General features: G+C 43.6%; 2 protein-coding genes across 2 annotated transcripts; one reads left to right on the forward strand and one right to left on the reverse strand.

Annotated features, from left to right (window-relative positions):
* Positions 1–80: 80 nt before the first annotated feature.
* sgca (sarcoglycan, alpha) lies at positions 81–11,086 on the reverse strand. The gene is made up of 12 exons (XM_077626527.1): positions 10,983–11,086; positions 2,941–5,499; positions 2,718–2,840; positions 2,482–2,633; positions 2,336–2,402; positions 2,051–2,249; positions 1,806–1,974; positions 1,439–1,647; positions 1,276–1,302; positions 1,029–1,202; positions 921–947; positions 81–848 (listed from the first exon to the last, which is right to left on the reverse strand). Exons 2-12 carry the CDS (start codon positions 2,978–2,980, stop codon positions 842–844), a joined length of 1,194 nt encoding a protein of 397 aa, XP_077482653.1. The 5' UTR covers positions 2,981–5,499; positions 10,983–11,086; the 3' UTR covers positions 81–841.
* ppp1r9bb (protein phosphatase 1, regulatory subunit 9Bb) lies at positions 3,791–17,710 on the forward strand. Its single transcript, XM_077626526.1, has 10 exons — positions 3,791–5,459; positions 10,968–11,100; positions 12,555–12,675; positions 12,776–12,880; positions 13,322–13,454; positions 14,802–14,957; positions 15,758–15,811; positions 15,898–16,127; positions 16,189–16,285; positions 16,811–17,710. The coding sequence occupies exons 1-10, from the start codon at positions 4,290–4,292 to the stop codon at positions 16,859–16,861; spliced, it is 2,250 nt and encodes a 749-aa protein (XP_077482652.1). The 5' UTR covers positions 3,791–4,289; the 3' UTR covers positions 16,862–17,710.
* The last annotated feature ends 1 nt before the right edge of the window (position 17,711 follows it).

The following is a 17,711-nucleotide window of genomic DNA, read 5'->3' on the forward strand; positions in this document are numbered from 1 at the left end:
CAAAGTCAACTCGTTTACGTTTTAGATGAATTATAATTGATTTTGCGTGTCAAGTGCGATTGATTCGGGCAAACAGAAAATTCAAACGGCCGGATAATTTAATGAAAATGAAATGAAAAATCATATTCATCATTTTGAAGCATACTAGAATACGTGCATGCGAAATATAAGCGAATGACACCCAGAAGTCTATTTAAAATTAAACCCACAGATTTTCTGAATTTAAAAAACTAACATGAAAACACATAGAAGCACTTCATTTCTGAAACATTGATGGCCATAAATGTCATTTTAAAAAACCTTAAAGATCTATTTTTGGACCGTGAAGCATTAGTTTGATGCTCTCTGGTGGATTGCAAAGGCAACATGCCTTGAGGGTCAAATACAAAAGAAAAATATTATCCATTTTTATCTAATATCTCTTAATCCTGACTAGTTTGAAGTGGGACCTGGATTTTAATCCATCAATATGAAATTATGGATTACATTGATACTACTAGAAAATTGAATTGCAAATTTCTTGAGGGTGTTTTGCCCTCGTACTAATCGCCTTCTATTAAATTTAAGACATTTTCTGCATCCCATAATAGTAAACAAATTGATTTCTGCCATCAATGGATCAGTAAAATGAGAATTCGCACCTAGTTTATCAATATTATACATATTAACTTAACTTACTTGACTCCATTTTTTTGTGAAAGACCAAAATAGCATAGCAAGGTGTCATCAAACTAAAATAGCCACAATATCATTACAAATAAATGCAAAAGGGTACCTTAAAAACACTCACAAACTCTAACAACACACTCTTCTCTCCAGGAAGTCCGCTCCATCGACGCTCTTATTTCCTGCGGACACAAACGCAACGTATTATGCCTTTTAATTGGCATTCAAGAGTGTAAAAATTGCGACGTTGTCACCTTGGCAACGGGTCGACGTGGGGGTCGCTGCGAATACGAGACAAAAAAAAAATAAGACAGGAAAATTGCTTTTATAAAAAAGGCAATTTATATAATAAAGGTTCTTACTGCTGAGCCATGATGAGGGGCATTCGGGGGCTGTCCGAGGGCGTGGCCCGGCCCCCGGTGCGGCTGTCGAACATGGGGAGCGTAGAGAGCGGCGGGGGGGCCCCTCGGTGGTGCGCCATGCTCCTCAGCTCGTCGGTGTTGTCCAAAATGGTGTGGTGGTGGTACAACTGGATTCTGGGACCCCGGGAGTCAGTCAGGACAGTGAGACTCCCATTTAAAATGACCGATCAATTCCACACCTACTTACTGGTTTGTCTTTGCGTTCCTCTTGTCGCTGTAAGGAAAGATAATATTTTGTAGTTGCCTTAGGAAAAAAATGTACGCTAGAAAGTCGTTGAAAGCATAAAGCATGTTTTTGTAGATATTTTACGGACATGGTTTTTCCCAATGGCGGTCAGTCTCATACGTACACGCCCTCGCGACGTCCAAACATGACGTAGGCGAGCAGCAGGAACAGGATGAGGGCCAGGGCCAGCGGCACGATGACCGTCACCAGGTAGTCCGGCAAAAAGTCGCGGTCTTTGGGGGACTCGGGGGGTTCAAAGTCCACGCCGGCTTCCAGCACGCCGGAACCCGGGGTAGGGGCGGGTGGACTCGGTTCTTGCTGGGACAGATCGAACTGCAAGCGGTTGGGTTAGACATCTGAAGCTATCAGTGGCAGAGTTAACACTTTAAAAAAAATCAAAATGCATTATTATAAAACCCTCTATTTTGTTTGACCCGATTCCGGTCTTCTGACTGGCCGATCTGGGCCGTCCAATAGAAAAACGGTCTCACCAGCTCGGCGCTGCACCAACTGATGCAGTTGCTGGGGATGCTGCAGAAGTTGCATCCGCCTGGCACCTTGACCTTGGCGCCCGGCGCGCATTGCCGCCGATGCGCCGGCGTCTGCGTCCGCAAGAGGCACGAGGAAAAGTTCTGCTCCGATCCCACCTTCACGTAGACTCTGGGAAAAGGCCGGGACCACCAGACCATGAACCGGCGGGATGGAACCCACAAAACAACAACAACGTGGCGCTCACCCTTCAAAGTGTCCCGCCAGCGGAAGGGGTACGCGTCCACCGCGGTCTAGCGCGTTGGAGATGTTGACAATGTCCAAGGCCTCGGTGTCCCACAGCTTCTGGAAGTCCTGCTTGATCTCGTCCTGGACAGTAGGGGGCAGCACTTTCTCGATCTCGCGCAGCTTGATGAAGAACTCCGCCTGGAAGGGCGGGCTCTTGGCTTGATTGAGTGGGTGAGGAATCGGAATTGATTGGAAACATGAAATGAAATGAAAAATCGATCCGGCATATGAAGACGCTTCGTACCGGCGTGCACGTTAAGGACGAGAATTTGCCTTGTGGTTTCGTAGCTTCGCTTGTTGACGGCGTAAACCTGAAAAAAAAAGATGGGTTATGATACGATCTCGCAACTGGAAAAAGTCCAGTTTTCGAGTTAAGCCGTGGAAAGCGACCTCAATGACGCTTTTCCCCGGAGACGCGGGTGTCCCGTAAAGAAATCCGTTGTCGTAGGGATGCCTCTGAGTGAAGCGCAGCCACTCGGGGAGATCCGGAAAGTCCTGCTGGTTGCATTTGAACACCATGGGGTCATCGTAAAGACGCCCCACTGTTGGGAAAAGTTGCCCGGATCAACAAAAGACACAACAATAATCCACATCCACAAAAAAAAAAAGAGGGCGGGGCCACTTACGGTAGAGCTGGAGCTGGGACAGTGACTCAAAGTCACTCTGGAACGTCTCCCTCATCAACTCGTAGGAGAAAAACTTCCCTGCCGGGATGTCGAATTTGATCTCCGCTTGAGCCAAAATGGCGACTGCGGTGAGAGGAAACACGACAATAGACAAATTTGACACGGCACGTTGACAAAATAGCCAAGGAATAAAGTGGACACGATACTACAAGATGAAACTTGCCTGTGAGAAAGAGGAAGCAGCTGTAGTAGTAGCCCGCCATCTTGGTTTGGCCTGTGATTGACAGCTGCAAGTGCTCAGGGTTATTTTGGACTCGCCCGCCTCCATCTCCTATCCGGTCTTGATATGTGGGAGAAAAAAAAAGTTATTAGCATATAGTTGTGAACAAATTTTACAACAAAATGTGCAGTTATAGCAGAGAGATGGTAACTATTGCAGAGATTTATTTAGCTACAATTAAAGTAGTTGTGGACATAGTCCAATATTCTCCTGACTACCAGTAGTTCAAATTTGTCCTCTGTAGATGACATTTGTGAACCTAAATATCTAATCATCCAATCGCATTAACTCCTTTTGTGCTCTACAGAGGACATTCAGAGCTTTCCAATGTTTTGCAGTATTCCAATGACTTCGCATTAGTTGGGGAATTTCAAAATAAATGTGATTGGACAAAAAAACATTTTCCTGGTAGTCAGGAGGATATAGTAAAGTAAATAAATAATAGTCAACATAATGGCAGAATGCGGGGGGGATTCACTATATACAGCCAGCTGGGACAAGAGTATGTATATTAGTTTACACTTCTTAAACTACCTCAAGAGGGCGACATTGCTTAACTGTAAAATGACAGGCATCAGCTGGCAGATTTCAACAACAACAAAAATCTTCAATTAATAGTGGAGCGTTTAAACCGAGTTTGATGCGAATACAAAGATTCACTAGATGACGAAGCCACAATTTTGCTTCTAAAAATGAATGCAATGCAATTTTCAGTTGGCGATGAAGGGGCCGACCATTCATAAAAATGGCGAAAGACATTGGAGAATAGAACTGCTGATATTGGGGGGCGCTAGGGCCCAGAGGAGGCTTCTCCTCCTTGCAGCATCGCCTCTCGCCTCGCCTCGCCTCGCCGAGGAGAAGCAGGCAGAAATCTGCTGCTCTCCACAAGGAGACGTCCAAATGATGCTGCCTTTAAAAAGGGATTAAAACGTAAGCAATCTGTCGTCAGCCGCGCTAAAGCCTCGCGTCTTGTCTCGTTTGCCGTCGCTCTCTTCTCTCTCTTTCTCTCTATCTCTCCTTTCTCCGTCCAATTTTGACTGGAAGCCATCGGATGGCTCGGATGTGCTCGAGCTAATGACAGATGCATCGTGCCCGCTCTCCCCGTAGCAGCGCGTGACAGACACTGCATCGCCAGGCCTCGGATGCGAGCCCTTGTTTTTGTCTCCATCCACCTGCCCGCAGCAGCCCGGAGGCGGACCACGCATCTTAGGCACCGGGGGTCAGGGTGAGGGAGGTGGTGGGGGGGCCGAGACATGCCGTCGGGGAGCGACTGAACGACTGAGCGAGCCACTATGATGAAGAGCGAAGCCACCCCCAAGAGCGCCGGCTCCACGCTCAGGAGCCCATCCCCGCACAGGAGCGCCTACGAGGCGGGGTTGCAGGCCCTGAAGCCCGTGGCCGACAACCCCGCCAACGGAGACCTCCAGGACGGGCCCCGGGGGCGCCGCTACGGCTCCAACGTGCACCGCATCAAGAACATGTTCCAGCAGCTGCAGACCACCACGGCCGGCGCCGCCGCCTGCGTTGACGCCGACGCCGCCACCGACGCCGTCCCCGACGCCGTCCCCGAATCCGAGGAGGGCGCCAAGGCGAGCGACAAAGGCGTGCGCCTCTCCCTCCCCAGGGCCGGCAGCCTGAACGAAAACGTGGACCACAGCGCGCTGCTCAAGCTGGGCTCAAGCGTGTCCGAGCGCGTCGGCAAGTTGGACGGCAAGTCCGAGAACGGCCACCGGCGGGCCTCGTCGCCCAGCTACTCCAAGCTGCAGGAGACCCGCCGCATCTTCGAGCAGCAGCAGCAGGAGAAGCTGGCCACCACCAGGGTACTCCTCAAGGCCGACAAGGCCGGCGGGCCGCCGGAGGGCCGGCTGGACGCCATGGCCCGCTTCAACGGCAGCACCGAGTCTCTGGACAGCCTGGACGCCGGCGAGGCCGTCTCGCCCACCGTCAGCCAGCTCAGCGCCGTCTTCGAGCGCGCCGCCGAGCTGCGGAACAACCTCAACCGGCTCTCGTCCGCGCCGCCACTGCCCTCCAGGGGCGTGAGCGCCAGGGTGGGCGTCTTGAACTCTAAAATAATCACCAAGAGGGCCGCCGCCGCCGCCGTCCAGGAGGACGACCGGGAGGGGCCCGCCGGAGGTTCCCGGCGGGGGGCCGTCCCCGCCGACGCCTTCGGCGGGGCTCGAAAGGCCGAGGCGGAAGAGCGCGGGGCCAAGACGGTGTCCGACGCCGGCGTGGAGGCCAAATCCGAGCGGCTGGGGGAGGCCGGTGAGGCCCTGCGCTTTGAAAATGGAGACCCCGGCGAGGACGACGAAACGGCGGGAGACGACGGAGGTAACCGGGAGGAGGACGACGACGAGGACGACCGCTACGAGGCCGAGTCCAGTTGCGTGGAGATCGCCGGGCTGCCCGTGGAGGAGGACCCGCCGCCGTCCCGGAAAATCCACTTCAGCGTCGAGCCCATCAAGGTGAGTCCGAGATGGCGTTCGCTCAAAGGTCAGCAACACGCTGAAAAACAGTGAGTGAGTGAGTCATTACATAAGTTGGCTGGTGGCAGTCCACTGGATGAGTGGATGAGTGGATGAGTGGGCACGCACACAAACACGTTTTGCTTTACCGAAACAAAACAGGGACAGAGCGACCTCGCCAATTATCTCTGGCAGACTACGCGAAACGCCGTCCGTGTCCTCGGCCTCAAATGCTCACACGCCGATGCTAACGCCACAAAGAGGAAAACACGCCACCTGTTTAGTGTTTCTCACCCAATAGCAACGTAAAAAATACTTATAACCAGTAATATGCTTAGTCATTTACTGTTTACAAAAATCGTAAATGGTATTGTTTTTTTTAAATGCAATGAACAATGCTATGAAAACATTGATATGTTCATTTAATTGGATTAGATTGGATAACTTTATTCGTCGCGAAATTTCGTTGTCACAGTAGCAAGAGGGTGTGAATACAGACACAGAAAAAGACATTTTAGACATAAATAGATAGGTAATAAGTAAGTTAATTAATAAATACATGAATACATATATAAATAAATAAGCGTGTTGCTGAAATATATATATATATACATATATATGTACATACACATATATACATACATACACATACATGTATATAAGCACATATATACATACATACACATACATGTATATAAGCACATATATACATACATACACATACATGCATATAAGCACATATATACATACATACACATACATGTATATAAGCACATATACATACATACATGTATATAAGCACATATATACATACATACATGTATATAAGCACATATATACATACACATGTATATAAGCACATATATACATACACATACATATATAAGCACATATATACATACATACACATACATATATATAAGCACATATATACATACATGTATATAAGCACATATATACATACATACATGTATATAAGCACATATATACATACATACATGTATATAAGCACATATATACATACACATGTATATAAGCACATATATACATACACATACATATATAAGCACATATATACATACATACACATACATATATATAAGCACATATATACATACATGTATATAAGCACATATATACATACATATATATATAAGCACATATACACATACATACCCATAGATGTACGTGCATTTAATTAAATTAAGCAGCCCAATTGAGCACTATTAGCCAATAATATTTAGGCTTGGCCACGTTTAAAAAGCGTTTCGGTCAAATATTTTTTTCCCACTCAAATTATGGTTAAACAAAAGATGTTTTTGCATCCCTATTGGATGGCGTGTGATCTTTACATAAAAGAGGCTAAAAGGCACATTAGCCATTGTCGGAGAAAGACGACAGGATGATTCCGGTCTCTCGTTGACCTTGTTTTTCCGTTGCTACGTCTCCCACCCGAGGCTGTGGCTAATGCGGGTTGACCAGCAAGTGGCCCCCCAAAAGCAGATGCACGCGGGTTGCAGTCAACCCCGCGGCGGACCGTTATTTTATCTGCGTGTTGCGTTCCACATCTGGGCTGCGGATTAAGACTCGATTCTAGATTGCTTTGGAAAAACTCGGGTGGTGACGCCACGAACTAGTTAAAAAGTCTAATTGGATTTTTTCAGACAATTGCAATGAATTCTTGAACATCTCATCGGCCGGCGCTTGGTGAATGCTCGACGTAGCGGAACGCCAAACGCTAAATTCACCTGCTAGAGTCTGACAAAGGCGAAACGATAAGAGCGGAAAGGAAGTCTATTTCGGATTCTGTAGACCCCTTAGCTAGATCCAAATATAGACGTGTTTTGTGTCAAAATGGATTGGACGTCTAGTGTCATCAATGGCATGCAATGCCATAAATTCTTTAGGATATTACATGGCTCCCTAACCAGTGTGTATTTCTAATTTAATTCATTTCAATGTTAACATTAATCTATTATAAAAAACTGAATATTCAGGGCTTTTAATCCAGTACAATTTGAATTTGATCCTAAAACAGAAAGTCGGCACTCATGATTTACTTTCCCGGCCCACACAAAATGATGCGGCGGGCCAGATTTGGCCCCCGAGCCGCCACTTTGACACACACTGTAGAAGTCCCAAGAATTAATTCTAAAAAAAAACACACACACTCCTGTGATCTTACCATATTTCCTCCCCCCCAAAAAAAACTTAATACACATATTTCAACTATCTCACGGGGAAAGAAGAACATTCCTAAGACTCTTATCTCAAATCAACATGCCCAAATTTTGGACTGCTCCTCCATTCCGAGACGCAACTGATAAACAAGAAAAGACCAAGTACTATCTTTCCAAGTGCTCGTGGCTAAAAGGGGCCAATAGCAGGGTCTGATTTTAACATCTCTTTGTTAGCTAAATTCAAGTGTTGTTTTTCACTGGCAGACAACACACACACACACACACACACACTCTTGGGCTGGTTAACGTCTCCAACTATCCGCAATTGTGGGCCATCCCACGCCGCCGCCACCGCCGCCGCAGAGGGAGGAGGGACTTTTCCTGGCCATCTGTTGGCTCCTCTGACCTACTATCTGTCACAACTGGAACAGCGCCCTTCTCTGGCACACATAACCAAGCAGGCAACCAATCCCCTTTGCCATGGGGAGCAGTCGCCGGCCTGCCTCTAATCCTACTGTTTGTCTCCCAAACACGACAACAAGTCTGCCGGCCCGAGGCGAAAGTGCCACGCCGTCCGTCAATTAAGCGCGTCATTAGTCGTCGACGTGAATACTTTACGTCAGCGCCTTCGACCAAAATGCCACCAGTTACAAAGTTAGGAGAAACTAAATGTTTCTGGCTTCTGAAAACAATATTGACCGTGTGTGTGTGTGTGTGCGTGCGTGTGTTTAATCCAAATGTTTTTAATCCTGCTAAATACAAAGGTAACCTAAATCAAAAACCTCAATGCTTGTCTGACAATACACAATAGCTTTCACTTGGGCTTAAATTTGTCAACCTTCTGAAGGAAGGGTGAACTTATTAGCCACCATTGACGGAGAGACGTGTCCAATCCGTTTTGACGATGCCAGCCTGTATAATGCTAAAATATATATATTTTATAATTTATATTTATTTTATTGAAACAAACCTTGCAGGAAAGAGTGTCCACTGACAGCAAAAAAAATAAAAAAAAAAAAGTTAAGAAATCACAGAAAAAATAGACCAATCCACCACAATGCGTATGCAATTAATTTTGCTGTAGTATTTTACAAAAAAAAAAAAGTTTGAAACCTTATTTTGGTACTAAATGAAATACTGATATTTTTAATTTAAAACTGTCGATTTTTTGCAGCGCTTGGAAGTCATTAGTATTTTCATTAATTTTGCTGTATTATTTTACCAAAAAATAAATAAATTAGTTTGAAACCTTATTTTGGTACTAAATGAAATACTGATATTTTTAATTTAAAACTATCCATTTTTTGCAGCAATGAAAGTCATTAGTATTTTAATTAATTTTGCTGTATTATTTTACAATTTTTTTTTTAATTAGTTTGAAACCTTATTTTGGTATTGCATAACTAATTTGTAACAAATAAAAAATTAGGTGACTCGAACTCGGTCTCGCATGCAAAAATACGCCATCGGGGCATCGATAGCAAAATCAGATATATTTTTCATTTAAAACAGTCCATTTTTTGCAGCGCTTGAAAGTCATTCCTATTTTCATTCCTCACGAGAGTCACGGGGGTGCCGAAGCCCATCTCGGCTACCTACGCAGAGGAGGAGGGCTATGTAGACCCTGAACTAGTGACCAATCAGAACCCCATTAGAGGCTTTTCTCGGCATTAAAGGAGATTTCGATAAAGAAGCGGAGCCTTGTTGAGTGTTCAACGATGCATGCAAATACACTCGTACTGTAACTCTCTGTAAAGAGAGGCGCGGCTAAATCTGAAGCGCTTGTTCCGTCGCTATGGAGACCGAGAGTGCGGCTCGACGCACCTCGGAACCAGAGACGTGTGCATACAAAGTGAACCGACACTAAACAAAGTGTGAACGTGCTGCTGGAGTGAGAAGAAAATTGAGGAAAAATCAGGGGAGCTGGAGTCGCTGTGACTACTCGAGCATGCCATGTGCTGCATGCATAATCGCCTCCTGTCTTGTGTGTCTGTGTGTCTGTGTCTGTGTGTGTGTGTGTGTGTGTGTGTGTGTGTGTGTGTGTGTGTGTGTGTGTATCTATGTGTGTGTATGTGTGTGTGCAGCTGCAGGAGGCCACCATTGACATGCTGCAAGTGCTTATGTAAACGAGCACACTGTTTAAAAGAAGCAGAATGAATGTGGCAAGTTGAAATACTTTCCACTGCGGGAAGCTTTAGCCATCACCTGAATCAATTTTTTTTTCATACATTACGGTTCCATGTTCATTTTATTTTATTTTATAGAAATTACCGTATTTTTGCTAACTACAAGGTCCCCTTAAAATTCTATATGCTTAGCCAATATTACCATTTAAATGTCCTAAAAATGTCCTTTTGTTGGAGCATTGCTGTAGAGTTCAATTCATCAAACCCATACTGTACGTGAAGCAATAAAAACTAAAGAATAAATTCAATCATGAATTAAAAAACAATGGCAACATTAAAAGTGTTTGAATTAATGGAGCAATCACCTCGGCAAAAATTTTGGCTTTAAAATGTTGCTATGAAATAATAATCATGTCAAAAATGAAAAATGCACATGTATTTTCACGTGTAGAATGCAAATTTGGCAGTACCATATTTACTCGCACATAAGCCGACCCTTAAAATTGCCTTAAAACTGGTGAATTTTACAATTTCTCGCATATAAGCCGCCCCCCTGATTCCCAATTTTCACCTCCATATTCATAGTTTTAATAGGGAGTACAAATATCTTACTTTGAAGGGAAAATCCTAAGAAAAATCATCACATGTGCTATTTCTGAGAAACTATGAATCAAAAGCACATTAGGGTCAATATAATAAGGAAGTTTGTAATTCATCCAGTAATGGTTCTTACTGCAAAACTGAAAATAACCAACAAATAGCAAATGTTAATTTGGTTACAAATACGGCTTATATGGGAGAAAATACAGTACATTACTTTCCCGGTCTTTACTTAATTTGCCAACAGCTACTGGCAAAAAGAGTATAGCAAGTCTTATGCGCATATAAGCCGGTCATCATTTTTTTAGTTACAAATACGGCTTATATGCGAGAAAATACAGTACATTTCTTTCCCGGCCTTTACGTCCAACTCCCTATGCAGTATTTAAAAGAAGGAAAAAAGGCTACTAGAGCAGGCAGAGCAGTACAAAAAGACACTAAATATAGCTCCAAACGTTCCCATTGCCAAAAGTGGCTTTCATTTTTTTCGAAGTAGCTCCGCTCGGCTCCCAGAATTCATTCTTTTGTGCAAGCGGTGCTTATCAGCGAGGACGCAATTTTACCTTCGGGAGATTGACGAAATGCGTTTGCGTGTGGCGCAGGTGTTTGCCACTTACCCCAACGAGGACTACGACCGGCGCAATGAAGACGTGGACCCCATGGCGGCGTCCGCCGAGTACGAGTTGGAGAAGCGAGTGGAGCGGCTGGATCTGTTCCCGGTGGAGCTGGAAAAAGGTGAAGGTGAACGCTGACGTTAGATACGCTAAAAAGCCTAAAATGACAATTTTCCCAGCCTGCAAAAACTGTCTTTCTACGAGGAATCTGAGCTCAAACATCCCTCGACATGATGGACTCGTATTTATAAGAAACTATATTTAGATGTAGACATGCCACCTCAATGGGACTTAAAAGCTTTTCCTTCTTACCTGCAAAATAGGTCGCACTGACAACAATGGAATCACTTGTCGTAATATTCCAAGTCATAAAGTAAAATAAATTGGGGGGAAAAGATGTAAAATTACAATTTGGGTTTGCTCGTGCAATATTACAGCTGTTCTTTAAAAAAAAAATGTTGAAAGTCATACTATTGCAAGAATTTTTTCCAAGAAAAATATGACCTCATTTTCAAAACATTGTGGCTTTTTTGCTTTAAAACGCCAGCTTGCTATTTTTTTTCCGATAACCATATTCTTGAGATTATGAATAATTTTCCTGAGGAAAAACACATTAAATCTAAATTAGAGTACACCTCTATTTTGCCATCCATGCTTTTTATTTCTTGCAAAACTAGGATAATAATTGTAATATACCCTCACGTGTTGGCATTAGAACTGATTTTATTCTCAACATTTTTAAAACTATCCTCAATTTTGCCTATCTTGCTGACTTTTTCCTGAATGGGACTTCACTCTTATTTTTTCTAAATTAAATTGTATTTATATAAAGAATTACATAGTCACTCTAATGGGAATCTTCCCTTATTGCACATGTGTCAAAGTGGCGGCCCGGGGGCCAAATCTGGCCCGCCGCATCATTTTGTGTGGCCCGGGAAAGTCAATCATGAGTGCCGCCTTTCTGTTTTAGGATCAAATTAAAATGAAGAGTATAGATGTATATTAAATTTCCTGATTTTCTCCTTTTTAAATCAATTTTTAGTTCAAAAATCATTTTGTAAAATCTAAAAATATATTTAAAAAAGCTAAAATAAACATTGTTTTAAATCTATAAAAAAAAACGGAATATTCAGGGATTTTAATCCATTTATAAAAAAAAATCTAAATATTATATCTAAAATGGTCCGGCCCACGTGAAATGGAGTTGATGTTAAAGCGGCCCACGAACCAACTCGAGTTTGACAGCCTTGGTGTACATGGTTGATACTTAAAATATTTAATGCTTTGTAGGACGAGGCTATTTGTGGTTATTTGAAAAAAAAACAATATATTTTTAAAAATTATTATAGATTAACGTTAACATTGAAATGAATTAACCCGAGTCTGACACCCTTGCCTTATTGTATTCATGTAAAGATTTTTACATACTGTATTACCTTGTTTTTTTTAGTAAATATTTCCTAGCCTAGCTTGATCTGAAATGAATGAAACGTCTGTTAACTTATAACAACAACAACAACAACGACAACAAAAGAAGCGTACCTTTAAATTAAGCAGTTTTTTTCTGGTTTCCAGATGAGGACGGCCTTGGCATCAGCATCATCGGCATGGGGGCGGGGGCAGACATGGGCCTGGAGAAGCTGGGCATCTTTGTCAAAACGGTGACGGATGGCGGAGCGGCGCATCGTGACGGCAGGTGCTGTCACGTCACTGCATCAAACATCACTTGTTACCTTTTAAGATAGCTTCAATGTGACGTGGCTTTATGACATCGCTCGTTGCGGCCCTCCTCGCAGGATCCAAGTGAACGATCTGATCGTAGAAGTGGACGGAACCAGCTTGGTGGGAGTCACCCAGAATTTCGCCGCCTCCGTGCTCAGGAACACGTCGGGAACTGTCAAGTAAGATGAAAAGTGACGCCTTTAAATATAGTACAGTGGTACCTCGAGATAAGAGCTTAATCCGTTCCGGGACTGAGCTCGTATGTGGATTTACTCGTAACTCAAATGAACGTTTCCCATAGAAAATGAACTCAAAACAAATTAATTCGTCCCAATCCTCTGAAAAAACACCAAAAACAGGATATTGGATTGGAAAAAAATAATATTTGTTGTAATTCGCCATCTATTGACAAAGTAACAAATAACTAGTGGTTTAATAATACTAAAAAGTGTTTAATAATACTAAAATTATTATGAGCAGCCTCTCACGTCTGCTATATAACCTATTCAAATGTTAGGTTGCCCGTTGAACGAGTGGTTAGCGTGTCCGCCTCGCATTTTTGAGTTCAAGGGTTCAAGCCATTTGGCCTTTAATAAATGATGAACAACCGCATTGTGCAGGTTCCACATCGGGCGCGAGAAGCCGGGTGAGCAGAGCGAGGTGGCGCAGCTCATCCAGCAGACTCTGGAGCAGGAGCGCTGGCAGCGGGAGATGCTGGAACAGCGCTATAACCAGTACATGGAAGAGCAGGAGGTCCGTACATTGTTTTTTTTGCGCAATAAAAGTGTACGCTCGTCATTGTGGAATGTGCGGCGGGGCAGCGGTTGCGCTACGCCGGAGCCACCGGGGGAAAACGCTGAGTAATCCAATTTCTCACCCCCCCTTCGACCCTTCGTTTTCCCTCCCCCACCGACTGGGATTCTGCCTGCCTTTTGACGCTGAGTCGTTTCATCAATATTTATTCAGTATTGCTTCCACTTTGGGGACCAGATGCATTTGTGTGTATTTTTATATGCGCACCGAGATCAAAACATCAGGCGCGCTAAGTCAGGCCAGAATGCAGCCTGTATTTATTCCTACGATTGTCCAACTGGGTTTGCACTTTGCTGAATGAGGTCAGCGAGAATGTAGAAAAGCCTCTTTGCGGGACATCTAACCTCGCCGGCAAAATGGCTTCTCCGCTTGGCGCCTTGGTAGCAAAATGGTCGTTTCAGCGCATGGAAACGACCTTTTCCACAGTCGACAACAACAGGAAGTGGCTCTATTCATCGAGAGTGGGTGGTTCTTGAAAAGCATCAAGAAATTGTGGGAGATAGGCCTTGCGGCGAAATGAATAGAATTCATAGAACAGCTGTTTTGCACCATCTATTGGCTATTTACTGTACTTCACCTGTTTTTCCTGTCCATATTAACCCTTCAATGAAGAAATTCCTAGAAATTTACTTAACTGGTTGGAAAACTACTGTACTTATGTACTGTAAATGTACCTTTAACTCAGATTGAACATGCTAAAAAATATGAAAGAATGAATGAATGAATTAATGGACCACTTATCTTTTACAGCAAGGGTGTCAGACTCGGGTTGGTTCACGGGCCGCACTGATTTCTACTCGATAATATTTAGATATTTTTTTTGTAAATTGATTAAAAGAACTGGATTAAAAGCCCTGAATATTCAGTTTTTTATAGATCTAAAACAATGTTTATTTTAGCTTTTTTAATATATTTTTAGATTTTACAAAATGATTTTTGAACTAAAAACAGAAAAAAATGGTTTAAAAAATGACAATTATTGATTTAAAAGGGGAAAAATTAGGAAATTTAATATACATCTATACTCTTCATTTTAATTTGATCCGAAAACAGAAAGTCAGCACTCATCATATACTTTCCCGGGCCACACAATATGATGCGGCGGGCCAGATTTGGCCCCCAGGCCGCCACTATGACACCTATGTTTTACAGTGTCATACAGTGGCTTGAAAAAGTATTTTGTGGTTTCTGAAAAAGTACACAATCTAATGTACTGTATCCATATTTAACCAAATCTGCAAAATTAGAACTAGCTTATTAAAATGTTCTTACCACTTGTCTCATCAGGGTGGCGAGTACGGCAGCGACGAGGAGGAGGAGGATGAAGACGAAGACGTCAGTCCGCAGTACACGGGAGCCATCGAAGTATTCGATTTGGCGGAAAACGAGGATCTGTCGCCACTGGAGACGGACCCGGAGAAACTGGCACATAAGTACAAAGAGGTGCGCCTGCCTGCCGTCATCGTAAACTCTGGAAATAAAACCAGAACATTTAGAAATAAGATTGACAAATTATATGCAGTAATACCTCGCCACTTCACGGATTCACCACATCCGACAAATACACATGAAAGTTTTATAGTGTGGGAACAAGATTCCAAACAAGGCCAAAAGGCAAATCACAATTGGAGAGTATTTTACTAGCCACTAGGGGACAGTCTTTGGAAGTTAAATAATAATACAAAGCGGGTTCTGAAAGTAAATACAGTAATCCCTTGATTATCGTGAATTCACTACTTTGCGATTTTTTCCGTCATTATTATTATTTTTAAGTTCATAAAAATGTGAAAATCCGCGCTGAAACTCGTAAGTGGAAGCCACTTTTGCTACTAGGACTCAGCACTGAAGTTAATTTTTTATAGGGGTGACCTTACTTCGCGATTTTTAAATTATCGAGGCCATGTTTGGTCTACATTATCCGCGATATGCGAGGGATTACTGTAATATGAAAGACACAATAAAAACACTGTCCCTATATCACGATTACTCACTAGGACTCAGGACTGAAGTTAATTTTTTTTTATAGGAGTGACCCTACTTTGCGATTTTTCAATTACCGCGGCCATGTTTGGTCTATATTATCCGCGATATTTGAGGGATTACTGTAATGTGAAATAGACACTATAACAACACCATCCCTATATCACGATTACTCATCTATTGCGGCATATTAAGCGCGATAAATAAGGAATTACTGTATTACCTGCACATTCTCACACTCGCTGATCTTACCTTTCCTTCAGCTCCAAATAAAACACTCCGTGACTCAGGCCGAGATCCAGCAACTGAAGAGGAAGGTATGGCGGTCGAGCGACAGAAACGTTTCCATTTGCCTCCGTTGTCGTGAAGGATCTTTTTTGAATTTAAATGTTCGCCTCTGCAGCTGCACCACGCCGAGCAGGACAAGCAGCGCTGGCGCATGGACAAGTTGCAGCTGGAGCAGACCCTGCAAGAGAACAAGGAGCGCATGGAGAAACTGGAGGGCTACTGGATGGAGGCGCAGAGCCTGTGCCAGGCGGTGGACGAACACCTGAAGGAGACGCAGGCGCAGTACCAGGCCCTGGAGCGCAAGTACTGCAAGGCCAAGCGTCTCATTAAGGAGTTCCAGCAGAAGTAAGACCACCCCGTCGCGTTCTTCTCTTCTTCCTGATTGCTAACATGATTCATTCTGCAGGGAAATGGAGTACCTGAAGAAGGAGACTCAACGAAGCGCCCAAGTCGGGGCCGAGGCGTCCATCCTCAAGGAGGAATCGGGTCAGCTGCAGGAACAGGTCAGCCGCATCCGTCCATGAAAATCAGGTCGTCCTACTGCAAATGAAGCTGCACTCGGCGTTAGTCTGCTTGCGTTAACAAAAACGACCACCGCTCACAGGAGTGGAAGAGGTCTGTGAGATTCTGGTCTCTGCAAAGGTCTACACTTTGCTAAGTTAAATTTTATTTTAGAAAAACATGTATACTTTTGTCAAAGGCTTAAGGATAACATTTTATTTGTACTACTTGAAATCAATGGAATCGAGCTACTGATAATCTTTGTAGGTTGTAGCGACCTCTGGTGGCTTACATAGGCAAATCACAAACAACGTGATTTGTGAATGAAGTCATTATTTCCACTTCAACAGGAACATAAATACGCTAACAAATGACGAAATTTACAAGGTAACACAAATAATAAGCCCAAAAATGGCACTCTGGATCTTATGTGGTTCCACGTTTCTTATGATATACAATTTTGATTTTAAGTGTCAGCTATTATTTTGCCGTGTAAGTGACTGATGAATATCTCTTTTTGTTCGCAGGTGGCTGACTTGGAGTGCCGAGTGGAGGAGCTCAAATCAGAACCTTTATAAGAAGCCTTTTGGGGGGGGAGGACATAAGGAGAGCACAAGGAGGAGCTGCAGGGTATCTTGTCCACTCTCCTCGTAGAACCCATTTTCTTTCACACCTGGAGAGTGTTTCATCCCCCAATTTTGTTATCTGTCACACATCGGGGGGCCGCGTTTTTTTCCCCTTCCTCTTTCCAATTGCCAAACAAAAACAAACCTTCCTCTTTCTAGTTTGGTGACTTTCCAACGTATCCGGATGTGACTACTGTATAGGTGTGGTTTAAGCCGTTTTAAAGTCATCACATTTAAAAAAAAAACATCACGCTAACTCATTAGACGGGAGGAGGGTCGTCGTGGTAAACTTGATGTGAGATTGACGACTGAGGTGCTTTGCCGGGGGATCAAAACTGGACTGATTGTATCCATGGCAACCACCTGCTGCCTATAAGTGTTTGTGTATTTAAAAAAAAAACGTACGTAAGTAAGACTCATGAGTAAGAAGCCAAGCCTCCGTTCATTGTGACTACTGATGGAAACGACCAGTACCAGCAGAGGACATTTTAAAAGTCTGGAACCAGCAGCTGCGGCACCACCAGGAAAAAAAATAAACAAATAATCGGACAAAATACACACACTGCCTGTATTAGACGCCGCCATCTTTGTAGAGCCCGGCTTCTATTTTGACTTCGTATTTATAAACAGGCACACCCAAGCGAACAAATGTTACGTAACAAAAAATGGAATATGTGCGGATGACTAAAATGATGAAAACCAGGCATGGTTGTGAGTATTTTTCCTAATAATAATAATGATTAAGGCTTGTACGGTGCACATGCTTTGCATTGTGTTTTGTGGATTAAATGGTCAACAGTGG

Source organism: Stigmatopora argus, chromosome 18 (genome assembly GCF_051989625.1).
Source record: "Stigmatopora argus isolate UIUO_Sarg chromosome 18, RoL_Sarg_1.0, whole genome shotgun sequence".
Classification (NCBI taxonomy): domain Eukaryota; kingdom Metazoa; phylum Chordata; class Actinopteri; order Syngnathiformes; family Syngnathidae; genus Stigmatopora; species Stigmatopora argus.